Source organism: Motacilla alba, chromosome 13 (genome assembly GCF_015832195.1).
Source record: "Motacilla alba alba isolate MOTALB_02 chromosome 13, Motacilla_alba_V1.0_pri, whole genome shotgun sequence".
NCBI classification, from domain to species: domain Eukaryota; kingdom Metazoa; phylum Chordata; class Aves; order Passeriformes; family Motacillidae; genus Motacilla; species Motacilla alba.
The window spans coordinates 2,801,060-2,817,203 of NC_052028.1; the positions used below are offsets into that span (position 1 = coordinate 2,801,060).

The window sequence follows — 16,144 nt, forward strand, 5'->3', positions numbered from 1 at the left end:
TTAAAAGCACACCAACTTTTTTTAAAAGAAAAAAGAAACATAACTGAAAAACAACGAAGACAATCTGTAAAAGTCTATTATTATTCTTCTTATTATTACAAACAATTTCAATTTGGAGAACACACCTGGACAGATTAGTGTTCTGACAAATCTGTGTTTCCCTAGCCTAGGCTTCGAGCAGAGCCCGCGCCCGGCGGGAGCTGGGACGGGGAGGGCAGGGCACGGCCAGGCTGGCCAGGTATGTAGCCAGGAATTGTAACTAGCACCACAGCTACATGGAAATCCATTACGGACACACACCGGCTTGGCTTTCACTGTCCAACCAAACTCCGACCCCCATGGCTCAGTGGGATCACGCTGCCCTCGCGCTGACTGCTGCCTAACAGGCCTACGGAGGTGAACAGGGAGCAAAGCATCGCTCCGGACTCGCACGAGTTCAGGAGATAGTGCTAGTGCCAGTGGCCACACGGAAAGACTCGCTACCTGCTGTCCAAAAACAGGTGGACTGGAAACCGCTGCACGTCAGGTTAAGTACTTTAAGTACACAGAATAAAAAAAATATATTATGAACAATACAAGTACATCTCATATACACAATAATGACAATACGCCTACTCAGTTGTAAACCAAACAGGTGCAGAAAAAAATATTATGGGAGGAAATTCTTTACTTTTAGTTTTTTTTTTTTCTCTCTCTCTCTCTTTTTTTTTCTTTTCCTCTTTTTTTTTTTTTTTTTTTTACTATTTGAATAACTTTGGTTCAAACGTAAAAATCACAAGTTAGCAAATTTCATTTAAATGCCTTTTTTAATAATTTTTCTTCATGTTCACAGAAGTTTCACTGACCATTTTTATATGTTTAAGGTCCAGATGCAATGCATATTGTATAAAAGAGAGCACTTATTGTTTACCTTGCATGAATTAAACCTACGTACCTTTTAACTCTACAAACTTCTGCATAACATTTAGACAAAGCTCAGACACACAGCATGCCTAGCCCTCATATATATATACACATCTCTAATCACAGGTATATAGGGTGTCAAATATACTATAGTAACCTCCATGTAAGGTTCGAAATTTGGTAACAAAATGAGAAGAAAAAACTAAAAATATTATTTTACGTGTTCTAAAATATCTCTTTTTTTTTTTGTGCTAAAGTCAAATGTTAGCTCAACATGAAAAGGACTTTTTTATATAATTCAGCAATATTATAATCTTGACCATTTTTGCAAACACTTTTAATAATAATAGCTTAAACGTGTACAAAAGTTCTCGGTTAATTAGGGAAATAAACACTCAGTTCTTTATATTTTTAATCAAGTAGGAAACACAGTTCATATATAATGTTATTACTTTTTTTTTTTGACTCTTTTTTTTTTTTGTGTGTTTTGTTTTTTTTTTTTTTTTTTTTTTTTTGTTTTGTTTTGTTTTGTTTTAGCAGCTGCTTACTGTTTGATACGGTGGGTAAAGTGGAGGAACATCCAGCGATGGGTGGCGGGTCTGAGGCGCTGCTGCTGCCGGGCGGCGGGGGGGGCGCCGGGCGGGCGGCGCGGCCGGGGGGGCTCCGGGCGGAGGGGGGGCTCCGGGCCGCCGCCCCCGCGCCCCGCCGCCCGCCCGCCCTCCCGCCGGCGGCGGGGCCAGTCCGCGTCCCGGGGGGCGGGCGGTCAGTCCTCCTCGGGCTCCTCGGCCTGCAGCAGCGCGCCGGGCGGCCCGGCGGCGGCCGCCTCGGCCTCGGGGGGCGGCTCGGCGCCCACGGCGGGGGCGGCGGCGGCGGCGGCGCGCTTGTCCCGCTGCTTCTCCTGGATCTTCTTCATCTCGTCCGAGTACTTGCAGAAGGTGTGGCCGAACTTGGCCCAGACCTTGTAGGGGACGGTGATGGAGTTGCGGTAGGTGGGCTTCACCTCGCTCACCCGCATGAACACGCCGTACTTGTTGGAACCCACGTCGAAGAAGAAACGCTTGTTGTCCACAGTCAAGGAGGTGCCCTCGGGCAGCTCGGCCGGCTCCTCCTCCACGCCGTAGTCGTCGATGAGCTTGGCCAGGGCGTCGCGGAACTCGATGAGGCCCTGTGCGGGCAGCGCGATGGTCTGGCCCTGCGTGGAGCCCAGCCCCGGGCCGCGGTTCACGGTCTGGCGGACGCGCAGGAAGCGCCCGCGCTGGTTCTCCTTCAGATCCATGTAGTACTTGCGGTTCTCCCGCACCAGGAACTCGCTCTTCAGCGCCCGCCGGGGCTCGTCGGCCGCCTGCGCCAGCTCGGGGGGCTGGCTGGGCCCCAGCTGCGCGTAGTGCTCGATGAAGTCGCCCAGGTAGTCGCGGAACTCGACGGCCACGGACATGGAGAGGGTCAGGCGGCTCTTGTTGCCGCCCGCGCCCACCTCGGCGATCTTGAGGAAGCGGCCCTTGGCGTTCTGCTTCACGTCCAGGTAGAAGCGCTTGTTCTGGATGTCCACCCGCTTGGAGGCCAGCTCCTGCGTCTCGTGCTGCAGCCCGCCGCCCGGGCCCCCTCCGCCGCCGCCGCCGCCGCCCGGGCCGCCGCCGCCCGCGCCCGGCCCCCCGGCGCCCGCCGCGCCCCCGCCGCCGCCGCCCTGCTCGCTGCCGCTGTCTCTGTCCGCCATGATGCCGCCGCCGCTCCGCCGCCGCCGCCGCTCGGGCCTCGCCCGCCGCTGCTCGCCCCGGCGCGGCCGCCCCCGCGCCGCCGCCGCCTCCTCCGCCGCCGCCGCCGCCTCCTCGGCCGCCCCCGGCCGCCGCCGCCGCCGCCGCCGCCTCCTCCTCCTCCCGCCGCCGCCGCCGCCGCCGCTGCTGCAACAGCCCCCGCGGCCACCAGCCGGCCGCGCTCTCGCGAGATCTGCCGGAGCGAGGAGAGGGCGCGGGAAGGCGGCAGAGAGCGGCCCCCGCCGCCGGCCGCCCCGGCGAGCACGGCGGCAGTGCCGCGCCCCCGAGCGGCCGCCGCGGGTACTGCAGCTGCGCGCTCCCCCCGCGCACCGGCGCCGCGTCCGGGCCCCGCTCCGGCGGCACCGGCCCCGCCCGGCCCCGCCGCGCCCCGGGGGCAGCCCGCGGGGCCCGGGAGAGCCGCCGGGCTCGTGCTCCCCGCAGCGAACCGTACGGGAGAACGCTCAGCAGCGGGCCCTCCTCCCGGGTGGGATGCCCGGGATGCCCGGGTGGGAAATGTGTTTATCCGGGGTTGATGATGAAGTGAATTAGTTGGCCTATGGCGGGGCGCGGGGCTCGGAGGCTCGGGAGCGCAGCGGGAGTGGGGACCGGGGGGATCGGGCGTCCCCCCGCAGCGGGGGTTTGGAGGTGGGGCTTGGGGGTGGGATTTTGGAGGCTTGGAGGTGGATTTTGGAGGTTTGGGGGTGGGTTTTGGCGGAGATGCTTTAGCTTCTAGTCCTTGTTTCCAAACCCTCAATTTTAAGCCAGCTCCAGCCCAAGTAAGGATGTTTTCTCCTGATGCAGCAGGCCAGGAAACAAACTGGTAGGATTGCTCCGGGTGGAAGTCGCTTCCCTGCCTGCTGCTTCCAGGACCGCTGACTTCTGTGGAAGGCATGGATGTACCTCTAGCATCCCAAAAACCCCACAAATGTTGCACAAAGAGTGGTGCTGTGAATTTTGGGGTGGCCTGTAGAATGTGCTTGGCACACAACTGTCTTTCTCGAGGAGACAGGGAGTGAACTGCTGAGACATCTTGTTGCATTAAAGGATGCTCAGATATCGCAGGAGGAACCCCAGCCTGCCCCATGGCTGTGGTTAAAGCCGTGGTGATGGCAACTCCATGGGTAATAAAAAAATACACAGAGAAACAGTTTCCTTTTACCACAGAAACAATATTTCAGCACTGGCTGAGCTGCAGTTTGCCAGCTGTCAGAAAGCCCCGCGTGCTGGGGATGTGCAGTGCTCTCCGTGGCTGCTGGGTTTGATTTTCAGCCTGCCTGAGCTGTCCTGGGTGTTTCCTGGTGAGGGGACTGCGTGTCCGGGTTGCTGCCCCCATGGCAGGCTGCAGGCCGGTGCTTTGGCAGCCCCTCTCTCTTGATTTGCTCTTTTTATCCTCACGTCAGGTGACATCAGACAACTTAACCCGCGGCCTGTTGCTATGGCCAGCAGGTGTCCTTATGGATGAACCATGCTTTATCCATGCGGTACAGCTGGGAAGTGCACGAGGAGTTGTGCTCGTGCCCCGGAGGAGCGTGGCTGCTCTGCCTCTGACTGGGGTGCAGTGACAATTGCTGGTGCTGAGGATGCTGGTCGGCAGCAGAGGTTATTTTTCCTCCCCTGCACAGGCCAGTGGTAATTTTTCCGGAGTGGATGTGCTCCAAGTGGATACCAACATTCCTGGGAGCAACCTGCCGGTGTCGGTGCTTTGGTGGGATGATGTTTTATGGGATGTGTTGTTGTTTCTCTGGGCAACAACAGACAGAACAAGACGACACAGTCTCAAGCTGAGCCAAGGGAGATCCAGGCTGGAATTAAGGAGGAAGTTTTTCACAGAAAGAGTGGTCAAATACTGGAATCTTCTGCCCAGGGAGGTGGTGGAGTCCCCATCCCTGGATGTGTTTAAAAAAAGACTGGATGTGGCACTTGGTGCCATGATCTAGTTGAGGTCTTGGAACATGGGTTGGACTTGATGATCTTAAAGGTCCCTTCCAACCTAGAAATTCTGTGATTCTGTGATTCTTTCTGCTTGCCCCGCACTTTTCAGTGTTGGAAGTCACAGCCACTACCTAATGCTCTGATTTTGTGCCTGAATTTGGCTTGAATAAGGCTTTTCCTTATTGAAGTGAACAAAACAAAGGAAAAAAAAGTGGTTTTCTTCCCAAAAGACAATCTTTTCAATGGGAGCTCTACCACAGCAGCCCATCCTGGGGACCCACAGCAGGTTAAATTTGTCTGCCCAATGCTAAAACAAGATCATGTGGCCAAGGCAAGCTTTGGATGGCTGCTGAATGAGGCAAGGTGCAAAATAGTATGGTCCAGGGTGATGGATAAGTGCAGGAGCCCGGGGAGTCTCTCCATACGTTGTCCAGGTTTGGACTGGGATCTTGCAGGGAGCTCCTGGTCACATGCTGCCCGTCCTGGCTGTTGCAGACCTGTCAGTGGCTCCCATATGGTTTTCAGGCTGCACACTGCACTGCCTCTGTGGCTTCTGCTGAAACCCATCCCAGACCTCTCTGCTCTGAAAATCGGAAATCTTTTCAACTCCAGCCCCACAACTCTCAGTTTGGAGATTTCACAAGATTTTCTAACAGCTTCTCTCCTTCCATGTGTCTCTCAGTAGCGATTATACCCACTTCAGCCCTGTTCTGACAGCCTAAATGAGACCAAATTTAGGTAGCTTCCTCTCATAAGATAATCCTCCTTTCTTTGACTGTTGTAGTCATTCTTCACACCAGTTTCAGTTCCTTTGAAAGACAAGGGAAAAGATTTTCAGAGTTGTGGCTGGGATTTCAGGCTTAAGATCAATGGGCCTTTTGTTTTGAAATCCAATTCAGTGGGCTTTTAAGAACATAGCTGATCATTACTGTGAGCATCTCAAAGTTTGGAGCCCCAGTCTGTAATCCAGCTACGAAACAACAACTCCGCTGACTCCAAGAACTTGTACAAACATTTATAATCAACAGGAGGCAAGCTAAGAGCCATTCAAACAAGAGATAAGATTAGTAGCTGAAGTGGCTGGGCTGCAATTGTTATTGTGCAAGTCAAAGAAAAGGCTGTCACACACGGAGGATATTGCCAAGCAAGATTCATTTGAGTCGCCGAGTCATTCTTCTCTTGTCCGCTCTGACTTCTCCTGCAGTCTTCCCAGATCTGCTCAGGCTGAGTCGGGTGACCTGCTGGGTTAGGAGGTGACTGAGTTTAGACTTTTTTCCAGGTTGTGTCAGATATTTCCCTTGGTCCTGTTCTTGTCCAGCAAGAACTCTTTCCACCATGGAAAAGGGGAAAAGGGAAGTTCAGAGAACTTCCTGTGCCGTGATGGGAGTTGGAGCACCGAAGCACCAAAGCCAAGTTGCTGTTGCCATCTCTCAGATGCAGAGCACTCAGAAGGCTTTTACAGCCTCGGGGGATGTCTGAGGCTGGGTGAAGGCTCAGACCAGCCCCTGAACAGGATCATGTAACAGGCTGGTGAAAGCTCCCTTTGCTTTCCATCTGGGTCGTCCTTGGAGCGTGCCTTTGGAGAGAGGAGTTCAGCATGGCTCGTCCACGGCCGTGAGGCGTTGCTTACCCTGTGAACAAGCCCCATCGTCTGCAGCAAACAAGAAACCAGCACACAACATATGAAAGTCATTTAGGAAGATGGGAACGATGAGCGGCGCACACAATAGCGTTGCTATTAGGATCTGTCGATCCTAATTAAAAAAATACTTCTCAATGAAAATTATTTATAAAAAGAAATCACAGTGACCCTAAATCAAATTATTTGTGAATGGTTTTTAGTCTCCCAGATCAGTTAAAACTCCTGTGTTAGTGACTGGACGTCATCCAAGCTACATGCTGAATGAATAACATCCCTGCCAAATTTCATTTTTTTTCATCCTCACCCAGTTTGGCACAGGACAGTTAAAGTCATTTTTCTAAATATCTTTCAGAACATCAAGCGACTGTAAAATAACAATGGGAAAGCTTGGCCACGGACAACTGCAGCCCTCCAGTTGGAACCGCTTCTCTCCAAGAAAGCAGCTCCACGTCCTTTGATGATCTGTTTTGGGGGAGCACCGAGGCAAGGATTCCTCCACGGGGGAACTGGAGGGTCACTGCCTGAGGGATAACCCTGCCAGGGAGCCTGGCTTCCAGCTGTCCCGGAGTGGGGCATGGCTGCATTCAGACTGGCCCTGGGTACAGGGTTGGTGTCTTTTTGGCCACCTGCTAGAGGGTGACATCCCGAGGACATAACAGCCATTCCTTGTCCACAGCGGCAGTTTCCATGGTGAGCTGTAACGACTTGCTCACTCTTCAGAAACCAAAAACAAACAAAAAAGAAACAAAGAAATAAGGGATCAGTGACTGCACAATGGCAGAGCAAGTTCTTGCTTCTTGTGTCTGCAAAGATAATGGGCTAATTCTTCTAAGCACTATGTGATGTCCTATCCAAGTGAATTAAGTTTGGGATTGTTTTCACGATGGCTTGTTCCAATTCCAGTGTGCTTTCTCTTCTCTTTTGACTGGCCTGCAAGTCCCCCATTGCCCTTTTCTCAGCTGGCTTCCCTTTCATTTGTTCTTTCTGACCATGGAGGTGTCATCACCTGCAGAGAGCAAGGACCCTCCCCAGTCCTTGGTTCTCAGAGACATTAAGAGGGAAGCCTGGTTCTCCAGCTCCCCACATAATCCAGGAAGTGCTGGCTGCTCTTCTGTTGAAAGCTAGCAACAAATGGCCACCAAATTCCAATCTTGCTGGTTTTCAGGGAGAATAATTTATAAAGCCAGGGCTCTCTGCTCCTTGTCTCTCAAGGAGGAGCAAGGACTAGAGCCCAGCATCATGTGCAGCAGTAAGCAAAGGCTGTGTCACCCATGTACGTGACTGCCTGTTTCCCAGTATCCATGTGGCTTCTTTGCCTCCAGTTGAACTGGTGTGATGCCTGGGTGGGCCTCCTCCTTCCCTTCCCTCTTCCCATGCCCACGACATTGTTTGGGAAGGTGCTCTGTCCACAGGGATGTCCAGGAAGGTGGGCATAGCTGGCTCACAGGCACAGCTGCTCTGGCTCCTGTGACCAGCTGGTTCATCCTTTTATTAAGATGACAGCACCTCCTGTTTTTGCTGTTTGAGTCCTCTTGTTTTCATGCTGCCTTGCTGCTGTCTCCAGAGCTGTGCCCAGATGGTCCTGTTGTTCCTCCAGCCATGACTGCTGGTTCTGGACTTGCACAGCCATGCAGCAAAGCAGCTGCCACCCTCTCTGGTCCTGCTTTTCCTTCTGGGGTTATGGACATGCTGGAGGTTGTGGGCTGTGAATGCATGCCCTCAAGGCACATTTTGGGAAGTGTGCTTAGAAAGCACTGGCTGGCATTGTGTGCAGCATTCTGGGTTTCCCAGCTTTGCCTGATAGAGGTGGATCCCCCTCCCATGCCACAATGCCTGCTTTATCCTGCCATTCATTTGCAGCCTCAAAAGCTGTTGGATCACACCAGGTGGGGTCCCTAATGTGCCCAAGAGCAGTCCAGCTGGTGCAGGGTCCCAGAGGAGGAAAGGGTGGGAGAAGGCAGAGAGAAGTTTTGGCTCTAGAGACTCCCATGTGTGAGTGTGCCTTGGACCTCCACACCTCCTCCTCCTCCAGCCAGGGGAGCTTTCTGGCCATTTGTAACTTCTTGTTTTGGGGTTAGTACTCCAGCTCCTCCCCAGTGCAGCTTTTTGCAGGCTGTGATTCTTTCTCAGATTACTTTAAACCCCCTTTCCTTAAAAAGTATGTGAGGGTGTTGGAATAGATCTTTTGCAATCTGTTCCCAGGGAGCAGGGGTGCTCGTAGAGCTGGGGTGAAATGGGCTGACTGCTTCCATGTGGGGCCAAAGAAACCCCAAACATCTGTGAGGACAAGAAGGAAGATGCAGAACAAATCACAGTTTTGAAATGAGATTTAGAACAAATCACAGTTTACCAATTTTGCATCCAAGAAAAAGATGCTTTGACTTTTTCTTTTCCCCAGAAGTTTTTCTCTGGAGATGCTGACCTGACTGTTGCCACTGGAAGAGGATGCAGCGAGTCCTCAGCTCTCAGGTGGGCTGGCTGCTGCCAGCATGACACAGTGCTGGGTCTGACCCCAAATGGCAGCTCAGCACCATCATCCACACACTCACTCCCCCCTGATGGGATGGGAGAGAGAATCAGAAGGAGGAAAGTGAGACAAACTGGCAGCTGAGATAAAGACAGTTAAGGAAAGCAAAAGCTACATGAACCAGCAAAGCAAAGCAAGGAATCTGTTCCCCTCCTGCCATTGCAGGCAGGTGTTCAGGCACCCCTGGGACAGCAGAGCTGTATGGTCTGGGATGAGCTGCATCAAGGGAAATACAGGTTGGAGATTAGGAAGAAGATTTTTTCAGAAAGGGTGATAAAGTTCTGGAATGGCTGCCCAGAGAGGTGGTGCAGTCACCATCCCTGGGTGTGTTTAACAAAGCCTGGATGTGGCACTGGCTGCCAGGGTTTAGTTGAGGTGATGGGGCTGGGTTGGACTCGATGATCTTTAAGGTCTCTTCCAGCCTGGTCATTCTGTGAATTCTGTGAATTGTATGGATATCTCTTGGGTTAGTGGGAGCCAGCTGTCCTGGCTGTGTCCCCTCCCAGCTCCTTGTGCATCCCCAACCTGCTCGCTGGTGGGGTGATAATGAGAAGCAGAAAAGGCCTTGGCTCTGTGTAAGCTCTGCTCAGCAATAACAAAAACATCTCTGTGTTATCAGCCATGTTGTCAACACAAATCCAAAGCACAGCCCCATAGCAGCTACTGGGAAGAAAATTAACTCTACCCCAGCCACAACCAGCACACAGAATCCCAGCTCCCCATCCTCTCTGGCGTTTGGTTTACATGACTCTGAAAGGAAAACTCTCCCAAAGCTCACACAAGGAAGAGCAAACTGCAGCTGTGCAGATGGAGCTGTGCAGTGCAGACAAGGGCTCAGATCCCTGGCTGGAGTGCAAGCAGCTGATGTTCCTATGGTGGAACCTCTTGCTGCATGCAGATAATTGTCCTCCTGAACCCTGCACCCACCTAGTGGCTTTAGTGCCCCTGGTTTTGAATCCTCTTTTCCTGTGGTGCTAAGCAGCAGCCACAAGGCTAATGGGTGTATTCAAGACTTGTTCTAGCAGTGTTAAGCTCATTGCAGAGGCTCAGGACCTGCCTTTTGGCTCCTGGGGGCAAATGTGTGTGTGTGAGTGAGTGAATGCAGCCCTGCAGGCACAGCTGATACCTAAAGCAGTAATTTCAAGGATGCTACATAAACCCAGGAATAGAGTAATACCTACCTGGAGGAGAGCAGAGGCACTGGAACTTAATTTAAACTCCTCCAACTCCCCTCCCTCCCAATTCTAAGATAAATGGACAAAAACATGCCCTGGAAGCTCTTGTGGAGCCCAGCCAGAGATGAGCAGGAAGGAGCCAAAGGCATTTCCACAGCTTGTCTTACTGTGCAGGAGGCTTGGAGAGGTGTTTATAAACACCTTTTCTGCTCACAGTGCTCTTGGCCCCTCTCTGGCTCATGGCCAGGCATGGCCCTGGTCCAAGCTTGTTTTGCAGCGTTTCATCCCCCGTGCTTTGCAGAGCTGCCTTGGTGCTGAGGCTGAGCAGGGGTTTGCCCCGGGAGCAGGTCCGTGCTCTCCAGAGAAGTGTGAGCTGCTGTGCAAACCCAGGGGACAGGAATTGCTCCCTTCAGAGCTATTCCTGGGGGTGGCTCTGAGTTTTCACACTGGCCCTGTGCTTGGTCTTGCTCTGTCTGGGACAGGTGATGTGTCCCATGGGGTTGACCTTCCTCCAGCAGGATGGGCCCTTGGGTGGGGCAGGGTCTCACAGCCCTGTGGGGTGGGCACAGACCCAAGCAGGGCACCTGCTGCTCTGCCCAGTGCTGGTGGAGCTGGTGCTGATGCTGTTTGGCAGTCACATCATCAGGACAGGAATCTGGTTGGGTCTCTGGGATGAAAACACTTGGCTGACTGCAAACAAACCTATTTACACAGATACTTCTCAGCCTGGCCTGGAGAATGTGGGAACTTTGGTCCAGAAGAATTTATAGCTTGTATCTTCTAAACTCCTCATTGTGCACACATGAGAACAACCAAGGCATCTCATCTCACCACAGCAACTGGCTGTGATGGCAAAGCCTGAGTAGAGGAGATACAAGATGATCTCTGAGTATGATTTCGTGGAGTGAGGGGTAACAGGATGAATGTTTGAAGCCATTCTTCAGGTACTGCAGCACTGCCCTGTCCTTCTGAGACCCAGCCAGGTGTCCTGCCCCACACTTGGGAGGAGGCATCTGCTGGACCCCAGTCCCTGTCTTTTCCAGGAGGATAAAACTGTTTTTTAAGCTGTACTCCAGTGCCTCCCCTGGTAGGAAGTCACAGCTGTCCTTCAAGGATGTTGAAGGACATGTGCTGATACATGGAGGTGTGGCCAGCTTTGCATTCCTCCTGTGAGAGGTGAGAGGGGGGCTGCCACAGGTGGGAGGTAGGTGGGATATCTCCCTTTGAAGGTCCACAGTTTTCCATAGAGGAAGAGAAAAGCCGACTTCTAAGCTTTACCAAAAGAAAAGGGCTGTGGTGAGGGGTTATCTAAGGCAGCAGAGTCACTTGTCCTTCATGAGGTGGTGGGGTCGATTCCTGCCAGCCCTGAGGTGATGAGAGGCCCAGCTCACAACTGCAGAGTCCTGTGAGCCTGACCTGGGCGCTGTGACAAGGAAGAGTCAGGCACTATTCCTTTTCTGTGAGTGACTTCCCGTGGGCAGCATTAAGAAATGTTGTATTGTAGCAGGGGAATGTCTCAAAGTATCAAAGTTTATTCAGCAATCATTTAACATTTCCCTATGTCTCTTTCAGAGCTGCTCTGGGGGTGTTTTCTGGAGCATCACTGTGACCCTTGGTGGGATTCCTTTTGTCCTCTTGAGACCTGTCTGGGATCTGAAAACCTGGGATTCCTGCTCTCTGTGGCTTATCTGGAGACTACCAGCTCAAAAAAGTGGTCCCAGAACTCATCCCAGTGTTTTGGATTTTGCTGAAGAGGTATTTAATTGAAAACTTTTTAGTCCATAAGCCAGACCTTACCACGGAGGCAACATCTTTTTATTTTTCCCTCAAAGATGCCATGAGTAAAATGATGAAGGTACTGATTTTTTCCATGCTCTGGTTTCTCACAGAGCAAATTGGCTGCAGAGTCCACTCTGTCTTGGTGTCAGAGGGGAAAACCCTTCACTTTTATGAAGTAATTCCTTGGTCTGCTTTTAGACCCACAGGTCCCAGCTGGGGCTGTGCAATAACCCTGCAGGAGACTGAAGGATCACAGCAGACTGGATCACACCAGAAGGAGGAGAAAACCTTGGCTCCCCTAAATTCTGCTTCTGGGGAGAGCAGGAATTGCCTGGTGCCAATACAGAATGCACCCAGCACAGCAAGAAGTCGTTCTCCCTCCCCAGGGACCATTGGGAGGTTTCAGCCTCTCACAGTGTCTAGATAGAGGAGCTGGTTTGAGGATATTGCTTATGGGAATATTTTGGGAACTCATTAAAAAGAGAATTAGAGACCAGCCCTGGTGTGATTGAGATAACGTGGTGTGTTAGTGTGCAGGAAACATGAAAATCCTCTCAATAATTAAATTCAATTAATTGTTTTACAGCTGCTCAGCAAATACCCCGAGGTTCAGGTGGAGAGATGCAGTGCTGGGATTCCACAAGGTTTGGATGGAGCAGGTAAGAGATTGTGGTGTGTGGAGCACCTGGTTTCTGTTGGAGAGGAAAGCTATTTAAGAACCAGAAGCACTGGCAAACTGGCTTTGCTGGAGACTTGTGGGACAGGCTGCAGCCAGCACAGCAGCCACAGCCCCTTGTTCTGGGGAAAGCAGTGCAGGGGGCTGGGAAGGAAAGGGGCTCCGGCCCCTGTGAGAGGGGGTTAATTCTGCATCTCAGTATGAAAGGCCTGACAGCAAATGGCATCATAAAACAGCTGCCTAAATAAGACAGAATAAAAAGAAGGATCTGTAATAGCTTGAGGAACCAAAAAGGAAGAACTTCTCTCCAGGGAAGGGATATGTGCAGCACTGGGGAAAATCCGTCCCGGGTCCATCCCACGCTGCACAAATGCAGGGTGCTCTGCATCTGAAGGGGCAGAGGCTTACTTGCCCTTGATGTTTCTCTTTTTACTCTGCCTTGTTTAAAAAGATATTTTATGAAGCCTTTTGCTGTTGGTATTTCTCACTGAGACTGGAGAGACCCCCACACCACCTCCTCCCCCACCCAGTCCCGGAATGTCCCTGAGGAAATGGGTGTGCTTGTTGGGGGTCTAGGGACAGACTGCTCCCCTCGGACCAGAGCCAAGGCTCCTGCTGCCTCCCTGGCCATCCCCAGCCTGGGGAAACAAGAGGGTTGTGCCAGATCTCTGCTCTGAAGTGCCTCACTCAGGTCCCCATTGCTTCCCTGCATGAAGAAGCAGTGACTCCTGGAAGGGAACAGTGCTGTGTGTTGTGTCATGGGCAGCCAGCATTACCCCACTAGCTGGGGGCTCAGAAACAGCCATGCCTGATGGGGGAGAGCTCACATAACTCAGAGTCTCAGGGTCCTGGAAGGGGCAGTGAGATGGGAGCTCAGTGGGATGGATGCTCCTGGCTGGTGCCTGCTTGCACCATGACTGTTGCTAGCTCTAGGTCAGGGTGACCACGGCCTTGCTGGGTTCAGCCTCATCAACCCCAAACAATGAAGGACCCCTGTGCCCGTGCTGTGTGCTCTCCTGGGGATACACCACCTCCTGGGGAAGAAAGATCACCTGGATATTCACCCTTAGCCTCCCAAGCTGCACTACAGGGCCACTGCCCTGTGTGACATGCCTCACCGAGGGGACTTTGGCTCTGTCACCTTTGTACCTGCCCTCCAGGTAGTTTTTAGCCATTAACTCAGCCCTAAACTTCCTCTCAGACAGACTAAACGAGACCACTTCCCATCATCCCTCCTTTTAGTGCCCGTGTCCCTGCCCCAGTGAGTCTGTGTGTGTGATCCAGCCTTCAGGAGAGGGGAGAGAGGCAGGAGCAGCACCCCTGGGGCCCCCTGGGGTAGGTAAGGCAGGTGATGTCAGTGCCCCATCTCTCCTGCAGCAAGCAGAGGCTCCCACTGAAGCCTCTGTCTCGTCAGAGCTGGCCTGGCATCCCTCCCAGGGGATGAATTTTGGGTGAGGAAATACAGATTGCTGTCCCTGGCTCCGCAGGGTTAATCTGAGTGCAGATGCCTGTGGTGCTGCCTGTGTCCTCAGCTCCAGGCAGGACGTGCTCAGCAAAGGGCTGAGGAGGGAGCTGCAGACCAGGGAAGAAGAGTGGCCTTGGGTTGTTGGGAGAGTCTGGAGGTGCCCGAGGAGGGAGGATCCAGCACGTGCACGTGTGTGCCCACGGATCACACAGTGAGATGCAGCAGATGAGCTGCCTAGCTCTATTTGTAACCTCCCACTGCTGTTGCACAGGCTTTGCAAGGAGGAGAAGGAGCTGAAAATGGAGCTGAAAATGGAAACTTGAGGCTCAGATGCTTGGAGGGGCTCAGGAGCCCGACTGAACCCATCACTCCCCAGGGGAGCAGGAGCTTCTGTTGCTCCTGGGCCCTGTGTCTTGCTCTCACGCTCAGCACAGAGTGAGACATCGATGCTCCACTTTGGAGCAAAAGTCATTTTCATGAACTTATTGAGGAAAGGAGACATAAAGACACAATTTAATTGCAAACCACAAGATTGCAGTGTGAGATGAAGCGAGGAAGGAATGAGGGAGGAAAAGAAAAAACAGCTTGGTCTTATTTTTTAATTTGCACCCCTTTAGCTGGCTGAAGGAGAGCTGGGTGAGGACATGGCAGTGCCCTGGTGGGTGGGATCCAGCCTCCCTCCCTGGGCATCACCGCTGGGATGTTGCATTCAGGATCTGGCCACCTGAAAGCTGGTTTGGACAGTCCCAGTGGCTGCAGCCTGGCCACTGGTGGGTGCAGGATGAGAGCCTGGTGTGCAGGGAGCCATGGACACCTGTCCTGTGGATTTCCTGCCTGGATTCAGCACCTGCTGCCCTGGGTGTTGCTTTTGGAGAGTGCAGGATGTTCTTGGGAAAGTGCATGGTAAGAGGAGAGCACAAGGAGAGCAAAGAGGGCTCCTCTTCAGCCCCTTACATGCAGCAGCCTGGAACAGTCCACCCCTCCCCTGATCCCAGCTCTCCTTGCAAAGGGCAGGATGGAAAGGTGAGGGATGAGGCTCCAGAACCCCTCCAGTCCTTCTGGCTTCTTGCTGAAGCTGCTAATTGAAGAGCCCATTTTACCAAACGATTTTTTTTTCTGATGTGAAAACTTTTCCATAAGGAACTGGTCCCGAATCCACCAACTCATTTCACATTTATTTTAAATCTCAGCTTTATATTGTGTAGTTTCCTCCAGGGCTTGATTATCTTCTCAGTAAAAGCTCTGTTCTGGTTTGTGGGACCTATATTTAGCCTTGCCCTAAGGTCTGTGCACCTCTCAGTACAGGGCTCAAATGCTGCCACCTGAGCTCCTGGGCTTTCCTATTTATTTGGACCTATTAAACAAGTTCCCATTTCTGTAATATCAAGGGCATTTTCCAGCCACAGGCTGCCTACAAGCAGTAACTTGTTGCTGCAGAAATGGTCTCCTGGATCTCAGAAGTAATTTGGAGAGGGTCTCTTGTCTAACAGTGGCAATTTATATTTAAACAGGGAATCAAGGGCAAAGCCAAAGAGCCTTGTCCCTCTCTTTTATTGGGGTGGTACTCAAGTCCTCATTCCCCATGTTTCCTACACATGTAATAAGGCATACACCCACTCGGCATATATTTACATAAAAATACACAAAGCAGGCAAAAGTGGGAGGGGACTTTGCCTATGAAGGGAATTCAGAGGTGCACAGACATACCTGATGCCCTGGCATGGCTGCAATTGTTATTTGATACACAGGGGGGTGTAAGGAGGTTGTGTGGAGAGAAGGGAGAGAGAGAGAGAAACATCCGAGTGGCTGGCAGTAAAACCCAGCCCAGAGAGAATCTCTGGGATGGAGGGGTCTCTCACTGCAGGGCTGGAGGCTGGGATACACCATCCTGTGGGGAGCATTGCTCCCACTGGTGCCATTTTTCCTCCTTTCTGGTGACGCATCTCAGCGCCTGGGCCCCGCTGTCCTTCTGGGGGACACAAGGAGCTGCCCGGCTGGTCATCAGCTCCCTGCCAGGGTCCACCTCTGCCAGCCCCACCAGAGGAATCCTCTGGCTCTGGGCAGCAGTGCCCTGCAGAGGCTCCCCTGTCTCCTCCACCCTGAGTGAAGCCCTCCTGGAGCCGGAGCTGCTGACAAACGTGTTGGATGCAGCTGTCTGTATCCAAGGAACGAGCGGCGCGGCGAGCCAAGGCACGCGATGGGAATGATCAACGGGCAAAATCTGAGTGCTGAGGCACGGGCTGGAACATCTGATTGGAAGGCTGGGAGGAAAAAGGGAAGGCTGAATTGTTTAT

The 16,144-nt window shown here is 52.5% G+C and overlaps 2 protein-coding genes across 2 annotated transcripts; one reads left to right on the plus strand and one right to left on the minus strand.

Moving 5' to 3' along the window:
* Positions 1-1,537: 1,537 nt before the first annotated feature.
* Positions 1,538-2,746, minus strand: PURA (purine rich element binding protein A). The gene has a single exon (XM_038150055.1). The coding sequence runs from the start codon at positions 2,615-2,617 to the stop codon at positions 1,667-1,669; it is 951 nt and encodes a 316-aa protein (XP_038005983.1). The 5' UTR covers positions 2,618-2,746; the 3' UTR covers positions 1,538-1,666.
* Positions 2,632-3,252, plus strand: LOC119706661 (translation initiation factor IF-2-like; the record flags this gene model as incomplete). The annotated part of the gene is made up of 1 exon (XM_038150578.1): positions 2,632-3,252. A coding segment is annotated over one exon (567 nt), but the record flags the coding sequence as incomplete, so codon positions are not given.
* Positions 3,253-16,144: the final 12,892 nt, after the last annotated feature.

What these genes read in the sequence shown, in the direction of transcription:
- PURA (XM_038150055.1), bottom strand. Translation starts at nt 2,617, where the DNA reads ATGGCGGACAGAGACAGCGGCAGCGAGCAGGGCGGCGGCGGCGGGGGC.